The sequence below is a fragment of the Impatiens glandulifera genome, chromosome 3 (assembly GCF_907164915.1).
Source record: "Impatiens glandulifera chromosome 3, dImpGla2.1, whole genome shotgun sequence".
Taxonomy (NCBI): Eukaryota; Viridiplantae; Streptophyta; class Magnoliopsida; order Ericales; family Balsaminaceae; genus Impatiens; species Impatiens glandulifera.
In genome coordinates, this window is record NC_061864.1 from 40,694,724 (window position 1) to 40,706,911 (window position 12,188).

At 34.0% G+C, this 12,188-nt stretch overlaps 1 protein-coding gene across 2 annotated transcripts; it reads left to right on the plus strand.

Annotated features, from left to right (window-relative positions):
* The first annotated feature begins 4,742 nt into the window (after positions 1-4,742).
* LOC124929165 (endo-1,4-beta-xylanase 3-like) lies at positions 4,743-11,984 on the plus strand. 2 transcript variants are annotated; one of them, XM_047469456.1, is made up of 10 exons: positions 4,743-4,785; positions 4,972-5,166; positions 5,304-5,363; positions 6,121-6,488; positions 7,500-7,659; positions 7,766-8,127; positions 9,124-9,301; positions 9,387-9,737; positions 10,108-10,293; positions 10,785-11,984. In XM_047469456.1, exons 2-10 carry the CDS (start codon positions 5,089-5,091, stop codon positions 11,898-11,900), a joined length of 2,859 nt encoding a protein of 952 aa, XP_047325412.1. In that variant the 5' UTR covers positions 4,743-4,785; positions 4,972-5,088; the 3' UTR covers positions 11,901-11,984. The 2 variants fall into 2 exon arrangements, with proteins under 2 accessions (XP_047325412.1, XP_047325413.1); XM_047469457.1 differs by having other exon boundaries at positions 7,772-8,127.
* Positions 11,985-12,188: the final 204 nt, after the last annotated feature.

Sequence of the window (12,188 nt, forward strand, 5' to 3'; positions counted from 1 at the left end):
ATAAAATAAAATAAAATAAAATAAAATTGTACAAAGAAAACAAATTGTTTTTATTTTTATTTTTTTTAATTAGACTCTTCAAAACTCTAAAGTTTTATAGAAATTTATTAATAACATATCTAATTATTCAAATAATAATAATATAATAATAAAACTGTACAAAGAAAAGAAAGTTATTTTTTTATTATTATTATTTTTTTTACTTAGAAAGTTTAATACTAGATCTTATTAATCAAATAATAATAATATAATAATAATTACAAAACTATACGGAATTTTTCTTAGGGTTCTTCAAATTCAAAAGCCCCTTAAAGTTTATACAAAGAAAACAGTTTTTTTTTTTACATTAAACTTTTTTTTTAGTTATATTATATTTACATGTTAGGTTTAAAATTTACATAAAACATACATAAAATTAAAGACCTAATTAATAATTATACATACAATCATATTATATAATAAAAGACCAAAAACAATCTTATTAAAGATATATAATAGAAAGACCAAAAACAATCTTATTAAAGACAAAACTAAAGGTAGAGTCAAGAAGCTTACAAAGATGGTTGCTTTCTTGACTCAAGTGTATGAACTCTTTTTCTTCAAAAGGGGCAGCTAAGGGCACTTTAATATTAAAATTTTGGCTCTTGAAAATAATGTGAAAAGAGTGCAATGTGAAAAGAGAGAGAAATATGAAGGTCAAGGTCGAAAGTTGAAGTCCCTTTGCTAGGGTGTTAAGAGGGGTATTTATAGGCAAAGCTATGAAACCCTAGGGCCCAAAGGCCCATTTAACAAACTTGACCGTTGGAAAGAAAACTATTTTAAACATTTACAAATGTTTAAAATAATGGAGCAATCTCCACTTGACATGTCACTAAATCAAGTTTTCAATCCAATGGGATTTAATCTTTATTTAATAATGATGTAATACTTGGTTATTTTAATTTTATAATTAAAAAAATAACCAAGTCTTCAATTTTTTCTTCTATGAAACTTTCTCTCTTGCCACTTTCTCCTCTTTTTTAGCAACTTCTTTTATTTTCTTTTGACCGCACATGATAGTATCGTCATTTCAAGATTTGTGGTTGTCACCATCAAGAAGATGACCGTTGCCTTCACCTAACTCTTTTAACATTTGATTTCATGGGTCGAATCTTGGGCATGGGTCGGTCCATTAGTCGGGTGACCGGTCGGATCCGTCAATTGGATCATTTCCTTGGCCTTACTTCGGGGTTGATTTGCCTTTGATTTGGATCTTCCTATCTCTATTCACAAATCTGATCCGGATCTTGCATGTGGATCTTGGATTGACCCATTTCCCTTTATCCTACAAAAGAAATAAAATTAAAACAAACAATTAAAAAAAAAAGCAATTGTATTATTATTAATTATTCATATTTCTAAGGAACAATTATAATTATAATAAAATACTAACTAACTTAATCAAATTGCAAAATCTAATCTAACTAATCTAACAAACTAATCTAATTAAAAGAAAACAAAATATACCTAACGAAATTTTATAAAAAAACGCTAATATATATTTTGTAAATAATTTTTTTAATTTTTATTTTTTATAAATACCCAAGGTAATTAATTAAATAAAACCTTGAATATTTTAAGTATAATAATTTCTCTAAGTGTCGTAACATAGACAAATTACTACATTAACTTTATTTAGGAATCCAAAATCAATTATTTTCAAAAACTCAATTGTTCTAAAAATAATCGTCTTTAATATAAATCATGCAATGAGTCCGTAAATGAATTCGAGAAAATTTTATAGACTCAGATTTACGAAAAGCATAAACTATAAAATTAGGTGTGAAAAATGAGTGTCTACAACTCCGTTAGTTATGCTGCACGTCTAACTCCTCTAGTTAGACTGCACGTCTAACTCCGCTAGTTAGACTGCACGTCTAACTCCGTGTGTTAGACTGCACGTCTAACTCCGCTAGTTAGACAGCACGTCTAACTCCGCTAGTTAGACTGCACGTCTAACTCCGCTAGTTAGACTGCACGTCTAACTCCGCTAGTTAGACTGCACGTCTAACTCCACTAGTTAGACTGCACGTCTAACTCCGCTAGTTAGACTGCACGTCTAACTCTATGTATCTAATGCCAAATCAGTCTAATGAACCTCATTAAGACTAAGTCTAATATAACTTGTTTTCGATACACCTGCACCCAAAACAATTAGACGCATAGATTGAGTTTTATATACATTCATCATCAAAATTTCAATAGTCAAACTACTTTGACACTTAGTCAAAATAATTTGACCCAACATCCTCATTCACCTTCTTTTTTTCCACAAGGACATCCACATCCACATATTCCTCATTAAATCTTCTCATTCTCTGTTCCTCTCCTAGTGTGGTCGATTATATGTCAAATTGTTCTTATAATTGGTTTAACATCTCTTTTATGAGATTTATTTCAGTTCTCATTTCAGTTTTTAGTTCATTTAGCTCATTCATAAGTTGATCCAATCTACATCTATCTTAGGGAGTTGTTGCTGTCGGAGTCATTTGAGAGGAATCATCATCTTTTCTATTCGTGGCGCTCTCGACAGAATAAGAGTTGTTGGTGTTGGGGGTAGGGTTGCGGGTTCTTCTACTCGTGGGAGGTTTGGCAAGAGTAATTTTTCTTTTCTTCCTCATGTCAGGTTTAGGAGGAACTACATCTTAAATCTACAAATTTCATCTCTCTGCAATCAAGTTCAAAAAAGACATCATAAACATTACCTCCCATATCTTCAAAGTCCTCCCCAACATATAAGATAATCTCTTCTTCAAACAATTCCATCTTCTTGACAATCTTGCCTTGTAGGGAAGTGTGAAGATCAGAGGCGGTGCTCTTCTTACTGAATTTGTACTGTATTATCCTTGGACAGACAGACTATTGCGCTTGAAGCATCGTATTCCTTGCAAGTTTGGGGACAAACGTTTAGATAACATCATAGGTCTACACTTGTAAAGCTAGTGCGAACCCATATACGGTATAATAAATATCGACATTCTTGTCTTTGTTCTTCTTCCCCGAGGCTTTCTTCTTATCCAGATATAGCAACCTGTAACGACCAATGTCCTTGTTCAAACCTTTTATGGTTGCTCTAAAGGACAACTTTCCCCATGGAAATTTGAAGAAAGTGTCAATGTCCTCGACCATATTGAGGAGTTTGATATTTATTATCCACTTTGGGTCAAGGGCGAAGAGATATTGGCAAACCAGGTATACCAGCCCCAATTTCCATGCATTTTCCTTATCAGAGCAAGAAATGAATGTTGAATGAAGGTCTGTTGTTCTAACAAGATGATTACTTTTAAAATATTTAACAACCAAAGGTGGTCATTCTTCAACTTGATTGAAAATGGTTTCCACCGTAGGGAATCTCCCAAAATTGAGGCCCGTGACCAATGCAAACTCCTTCATCCCGAAGCACAACTCCTCTCTATTCAAAGGAACTTCATCTCCAAAGAATTTGAGTTTCTCTTCCTGAGGAGTATTTGGTGTATTATCGTTCTTGAGAACCGCAGTAACGTGGATCATTTGAATAAGAATCGGAATTGGGTTTGCTCTACCATTTCCGTTAAATTCATTGAAGTAAACTTGGTGACAATGTTTGAGATATTGGTTTTCCATGAGAACCTCCCAGCAAACTCAGGAATTATGGTGGACTCCATCTACAAAACAAGGAACAACATTAGAGTAAGCAAATCAAAAAAATTATAATTACCAAAACTAGAACATAACAACTCAAGTAAGCAACATCAAAGAATACACGAAAATTCTATATGTTTGCATTCTTTGTTTCACTTTAAAGGAAATCTCATTAGCAAATCGATATTCTCATTACAATCTTTGTAACATTCATGATTTCATTTGCAAATCTTATTAGAAAATCGTCCGTCAAAGTACAATGCTCTCGTGAAAGCAACATATAGGTACAATGCTCGTGAATGAATAAACGAGAAATGCATGCATGCAGAATAAGGAACACTGATATAATACTCGTGAGTGAAGAACACTGAATAAACAACAACATCATATACACACATAAACGAATAAAAGATACATGAACCCTAAAAGCTAAGGATACATCAATATCCATCAATATAAACGACAAAATATATGATTGAAGAGAACATTACAGATTAAACATAAACCTAAACCTAAACCCTAAACTCACCTGAATATATGATCGAAGAGACGGACGGGCGACGAACGATGATGTTGAACGAGGTTGATCGATGATGTTGAACGAGGTTGGAATGGAAAGTCGACAGTTGTAAAGACGAAGTTGGAAGTCAAAGTGAAAAGTGAGAGAATCGATATTAGTGAATGGTTTTTTTTTTTTAAATTAGGGCAAAAAAAATTATATATACGATGAAAGACGAGAAATGTCATTCACGCATTTTCATTTAAAACGCGTGAGTTCATAAACGCGTTTTAGATAAAACGCGTAAGTGACATTTCTCGACTTTCCATTTACGGGAAATGTCACTCATGCGTTTCATTTAAAATGCGTTTGTGAACTCACACGTTTTAAATGAAAACGCGTGAATAACATTTCTCGCGTGAATGACATTTCTCGTAATTGAGCGATAAATTAAGCTCTCCAAAAGTATTATGGATTTTTTGCAGGACAAAAAAAAGCCTTTTTACAAACTATATGAAGCTGGGTCCCATTAGTAGGCCATTTCATCATATTTGTATACCCAGACTGCTGATTTCTCAAGAATCAAACTTGCCTATTCCTGAAGATTTCATTAGAAGCGAAGCAAGGTATCAACATTTCCTAAACCCTCTCTAAACCTAAATATTCAGCAGCATACAGCCTTCATTTTCAATTCAAGTTAATACGTCTGCTAATGCGTTTCTCTATCCTGCAAGTCAACGAATTTTCATGTTCATCTAATATTTTGATCACGTATCTACGTTTTTTTTTCTCACTGAAAGTTACTCTGGCAGGAAAAAGGGGGCAAAAGTAAAGGAAATCGCTAATCTCAGAAGAAAACTCATTTGGTTGGTGAGATCGGATGGACCTGCGCTATTTTCGGATGCAATGAGAATCAGATTTCCTATATAATGCAGAAGTTAGCTGCTTGCTTCTGCTTCAAAGCTCGAGTCTCCGAGTTTCGTAAGAAGGATCACAACGATATTCAGGCACTGTTTATGTTCAATTACTCCCCAATTTTTTTCTGGTTATTATTTTCTGCATATTGATGTATTCATACGATTCAAAACCGTGTTATACTTCATTAACAAGGAATGCACTCAAGCTGTTTGTTGTAATGTTTCAGATATCTGAACCGCCCAAGATGGAACGATCAACTTTCAATGACAACAAAAGTCATTCTGAGGTATGCGTCCTTTTCTTCTTGGTCAATGGATATGAGTACAGTTAGTTTAAAATTGTAAATTGTTTATTGAATGATTTGGGGTTGAAAGTTAAAACTGGTGAAATTTTTACATGTTAATAGATGAAAAGCGAAGTGTTGCTAATGTTGAGCACTAACAACAAAGGCCTATAGGCTATAGACCATTTGTCCTTTGAGCTGTTGGCAGGAATTACAGTAGTGTATTTTAGAGTTGGTGAATGAGAGAAATGTTAGACCAAATGTGCAGATAATAATTTGATAACTGAGAAGACTTTTATTGTTGAATTTTCACATCAATCACCTCATGAAAGCTCTTACTCTGTTTAGAAACAGGTGTTTTATCACAATCACGATCCCAATTGTCAATCGCTAAACTTCAAAACTAAAAATGATGATCAGATTATTTTTTAGTCACTGTGACTTTTTCACAAACATAACAAATGTAGATATTTTAGATCATGATCAATGTGAAAAAATTTGATAACAAAACAACCCTATAATTCAGCTGTGACATGAATTTGAATTTTATCTGCAGAAACTGTTATATTATAAATGGCCCTTTTAATGCAGCCTTAAAAGGACTGTTATGATTCCCCTTTAACAGCTAGATTTACATTATGCTTCATTACTGTTTCGGTTCCAGTTGTGTTTATAATCCATTTATTCTTACTGTATCATGGAAATATACTCAACAGCTATTTAGCTGATTAATCTCTCTCTCCACTCTCTCAAACTACAGAAACCAACAGGTATTATGATCAAACGTGAAGAAGGAACGCGAGCCAATATCATAGTAAACCATGATTTCTCTAAAGGGCTTGATTCTTGGCATGCAAATTCCTGTGAGGCTTCCGTTGTTTCTGGTGAGCCAAGTTGCGGTCAAGGGCTGTCAGCATTCTGCAATGGTAATTACGCGGTTTTAACAAATCGCAAAGAATGTTGGCAAGGCCTTGAACAAGAAATCACAGGTAAAGTTGTTCAAGGAAGGAGCTATACCGTTTGTGCTGATGTTGGTGTGTCGGGGCTTCTTCATGGATATGTTGATGTCCAGGCCACTTTAAAACTAGAGAATAAAGATTCAGCCACAAGCTATTTGTTCATTGCAAGGTAACATAGTGATGCATCCTAATGTCATTCCCATGGTTCTTATTTGCACCTGTTTTAGTAGAATACTATAGTATTTAAAGTTCAAAACTCGTTTATTGCGTGACAAATTTTAGGCAAAACCTTATTTAAAAATCTAGCCATTGAAATGGCACAGTCTAATGAGTAACGATTTTTAAATCTCACATTAGAATTTCATACTTTTAATATGGATTTTAAGTCTCGTACCTTAACTATTTGGCTAAAAACAATATGGCAAAACACAATTTGATTAACAAATTTACTTGAAAAACTTCTATTGTACTAAATTAGAATATTTTAAATATATCTTGTACATATAATGAATGTAATCATGTATTTTGGCCTCATTATCACTGGCTATGTTGGGAAGAGCTAAATTGGAATTGGAATTAGAATTTTAATTCTATTTCTATAAGAATTGACATTATATTATATTACATTTCATTTTTTATGTTTGGAGAAATTATTGATTTGTAATTCTAAAGAGGTTTATATTATTTATTCCCATTCACTTTTGGCTGCCGATAAGCATCTAACACGTATGAACTCACTTTCATGTAATTAACAAATTGTTGGAATTATGACATCGGCTTGAATCTCGTGAGAGTATGCAGAAATTTGAAGTGCGGATGAGTTATTAGAGTAAAATTGCACCTAAACAAATCATACTCATTTTAGTTCCATCAGGGAATTCTATTTTCAATTCCTCTTTTTAAGTCCTTAAAAAATCAATATAATTGAAATTGGACTACGAATTCCAATTCAAATTTTAATTCAGCTTTAGTCAATCATAGTTTAAACAATTGTGACAGAATTTAAACATATATATATATATATATATATATATATATATATATATATATATATATATATATATATATATATATATTGAAGTTTTAAGCCGAGTAATAAGATTTTCAAATTTGAGTTTTTGAAACTGTGGAGTAACATAATTCATTTACAAACCTGCTTACCAGAAAGAGATATATGCAGAACATCTGTTACAAATTACCAGTTGGGAAAGCTGGAAGGCACATTTACATTGGAAAATCTTCCTGATCGGATTGTGTTTTACATAGAAGGTCCTTCTCCTGGTATTGATCTTCACATAAAATCAGTAGTTATCTCCTGTCCAACTGCCAGTGACTTTGATGTGAGTATATAAACCCACCAGATTAATCCTTTAAATTTACTCATTAGGATGTAAAAGAAAACTGTTTAAAAAAGTAACTGAAATTTTCTTTTTATTGTTTTGCAAGGATAAGGTCAAGAAGAGCACTGGTTATGTGAGGGACGATGAGGGTAACATCATATTAAATCCAGTGTTTGATGATGGCCTCAATAATTGGTCTGGAAGAAGCTGTAAGATTGCTAAACATGATTCCATGGCGAATGGGAAAATTGTTCCCAAAACTGGGAAATTCTTTGCGGCTTCCACAGAAAGAACACAAACATGGAATGGAATTCAACAGGAGATAACGGGAAGAGTGCAGAGGAAACTTGCTTATGAAGTTACTGCTCTAGTTCGTATTTTTGGGAACAATTTGTCCAGTGCTGAGATACGGGCTACGTTATGGGTACAGGCACCAGACCTCCGTGAAGAGTATATTGGCATTGCCAAGTTAGTCTCTTACCTCTTACCGAAATTTCATGTTTCCCAAATTTGTTAGATTTGGTGACATTTTTTAGCATATTAAGATCTAGTGCAGAATATAACACTGGTTGGATTCTTACACATTCATTATTCACCATCCAACTTGATTAACTTAAACTGTAACTTAATTGAAACTTGCATACCATAACTCTGGTTGTAATTAATTTATAAAATCGTTAACCGAACCCACATATAGGCCTTGTTTGATCTAGGGTTATTTGAATAACCAAGTGATTATTTCCAAATAATGTTGTTTGATGCAGGTTACAGAAAATCTGGGTATATTCGTAAAAAGACATTAGGGATATAATATAAATCTATAACGAATGCATAATTTTTTTGGGTACAAAATATCGGGTATTTTAAAAGTCATCATTCAATGAATGATGTGATTGATGAGTAAATTATTGATTGGGCAGTGGGTTATTTGGTTATACGAGATTAATCTCAAATAACCTACTTCAATCAAGGCCACATTGATTCTTGACTCTATATAGAGACATATATAGTTCCTTTTATTAAGACAAGTATAAAATGTAGGTTGGTTAAGATACTATGCATCATGTCATGGAGACTAAGCAATGGAAAAATATGGTTGTTGTATCTGTTGCCAATGAGTACAAAAAACCTTGAAGCTTTCATTTTTAATATCTTCAAAAGGTCTAGGAGATTTTTAAAACATTTGCAAACACAATTAATATGGAAATTTATCTAGAAGTGGTAAGAGATAGATATCTCATGTTTAATTCTCACTGAAAGCATCTTGATTGAAGTGATAAATCATGTTGGTGAGATTCTGTGGTAATTAAACCTGGTCTATAAAAATGAAAAGAAGGAAATTTATTTGATTTATCGGTTCTTAAGGTTTCCATTTTAGCGGTTTGATTTATAGTTATAGATATGTGTTTTTCGTGATTGATTATCTTTATTAAGAATAAAAGAAAAGTCTGGTTGATGGTGAAGCATTCAAGCGACGGACAAAGATTGGGTACAGTTGCAGGGGAAGTTTGTCCTGAATAGCGCAATATCGAAGGCGGTTGTTTATCTAGAAGGCCCACCTCCAGGCACTGATATTCTACTAAATAGTTTAGTAGTAAAACATGCAAGAAAGGCTCTTCCCCATTTTCCTCCACGAATTGAGGTTGGTTTATTGTTTTGTTGATTCAAAACTAAAATTTTCTCATTTTCGGGAAACACAATAAGCTTTTACATTTTGTGCTCTTCAGAATTCAGCTTTGGGTGTCAATATCATAACCAACAGCGCATTCATTGACGGGACTAATGGTTGGTTTCCTCTTGGCAATTGTAATCTAAGCGTTGGAACCGGTTCACCACTTATACTTCCTACCATGGCTAAAGACTCTCTTGGACCTCATGAGCCACTTAGTGGAAACTATGTCCTGACGACTAACCGGACACAGAACTGGATGGGCCCTGCTCAGATAGTCACGGATAGAATCACACTTTATTTGACATACCAAGTGTCAGGATGGGTCCGAGTCAGTTCAATCGTCGGAGGGGCCCAGACTGTGAATGTTGCTTTCGGAGTGGATGACCAATGGGTTAACGGCGGTCAGGTATTATAACATATTTTTACTAATAGTGTACTATAACATGTTTTGCCTTCGAGCTCACTTTTTCAGCAAAATTATTACAAAATGTTGGGCTGTTTGGTTACCAATTTTTTTCATAGATCTAAAATATTATTTGATAATATGATTCACAAACTAATTATGATGGAGAAAAACATTTATAGCATAAATTATAGTTAGACTCTAATCTGGATAATGATTCAAACATTAATCTAATCAGGATAAAAGAATAACTTAATACAAACAAACAAAAATCACTTTTATTTTTACTTGGGCAATTTTCCAATGAGATATTAATTGTGACAAAATACTAGTTTTTAATTAAGCGGGTTGTTTTACTATTTATTGTGGCCAGGTGGAAGTTGTTGATGACACGTGGCACGAGATCAGTGGATCCTTTAGGATCGAGAAGCGGCCTGGCAAGGTTATGGTTTATGTGCAAGGTCCTGCACCCGGTGTTGATCTTATGGTTGCTGGCCTTCAAATTTTCCCTGTTGATCGACGAAAAAGGTTCAAATATTTACGTGAACAAACTGATAAGGTGAACCCCCTTGGAATTATCTTCATTTAGTTTTGTTTGTGAAGTTGTTTTCGTTTAAAGTTTTGAAGGGATAAAGTCTCGATCAGAAAACCTGAACAAATTAATGATCCAGAATCATTTCTGGATGGGATTCCCTTAGGTATCTAGCATAAGCTGTTTCTGCCTGGCCCAGATCCAGAAATTGCTTTCAGAGAAAAACCATGCGACTATAGGCCCACTCTTGCATCCTAGAGAAAATATATCTAACAGCTAAACAATAACTCTCTTAGACCTGGTTTGATGTGTTGTTATTTGAGATTTTTTTTAAAAAAAACTCTATGATTTAACCCAAAAATCTCATTTTTCATCAAAATTTTGATTTCATAATCTTCAGAAAAACCCAAATAACCACAATATATACTTATTAGATACCCAAATTAGTAACTGAATTAAATTTTTTTATTCCAAATGTATGCATCTCTTTTAGCCACACTTTTCATAATTTGTTGCAGGTAAGAAAACGTGATGTGATATTGAAATTCACTGGATCCGACTCCATTTGTCCATTTGGAACGTTTGTGAAAGTCAGACAGACAGAGAACACCTTTCCCTTCGGATCATGCTTGAGCAGAAGCAACATAGATAACAATTTCTTCGTCGATTTCTTCGTCAAACATTTCAACTGGGCAGTCTTCGGAAACGAACTGAAATGGTACTGGACCGAACCGCAAAAAGGAAAACTTAACTATAAAGACTCAGATGATCTCCTAAACTTCTGCAATACTCACAACATCAAAGCAAGAGGCCATTGCATATTCTGGGATGTCGATGAAACCATCCAATCATGGGTGAAAGACCTAAACAAGAATGACTTAACAACCGCAGTTCAAAACCGCCTCACAAGCCTTCTTTCGCGATACAAAGGCCAGTTCCAGCACTACGACGTTAACAATGAGATGCTTCACGGTTCATTTTTTCAAGACCGGCTCGGTAAAGATATTCGGGCAAACATGTTCAAAACCGCGCACAAATTGGACTCATCTCCAATTCTGTTTGTGAACGATTACCATGTAGAAGACAGGTGCGACTTGAAATCCTCTCCCGAACAGTACATCCATCATATCCTCGATCTCCAAGAACAAGGGGCGCCAATTGGAGGGATTGGGATTCAAGGACATATAGATAATCCGATTGGGCCGATTATTTGTTCTGCTATTGATAAGTTAGGGGTTCTCGGGCTTCCAATATGGTTTACTGAGGTGGACGTTTCATCGAGCAATGAGTATGTTAGGGCCGAGGATTTGGAAGTTATGCTACGTGAGATGTTTGCTCATCCAGCTGTTGATGGTATAATGTTGTGGGGATTTTGGGAGTTGTTCATGAGCCGAGAAAATGCTCATTTGGTGAATGCTGAAGGTGAAATTAACGAAGCTGGGAAGAGGTATATCGATCTAAAGCAAGAATGGCTCTCGATGGCTAATGGCCATGTTGACGAGGAAGGGCATTTTGAGTTTAGAGGATTCCAAGGGAAGTATGAAGTTGAAATTTTAGGACATTTTGGGAAAGTTTCTAGAGAGTTCTATGTTGCTAAAGGCACCTCACCTATAGTGATCCCCATTGATCTCTAGTTCCAAATTGTAATAATGAAACTTATTTTGCTATAATTCACCAATAATAATAATAATAATATTATTATGTCACAAATTACAATATGATATATCAATGATTAGCCCTCATTTCCTTAAGAAAAAGAGTTGTTTCAAGTTCTATCTCTCCTAATTCCATAATAAAATACAATACAATACGTTGTACTAGAAAATCCTATTGTGAATGAACTTGTTTGATAACCATATATTTATTTTAATTTTTTCAAATTTGCATTTGGTGTATATATCTTCTCACCCACAAATTGAATA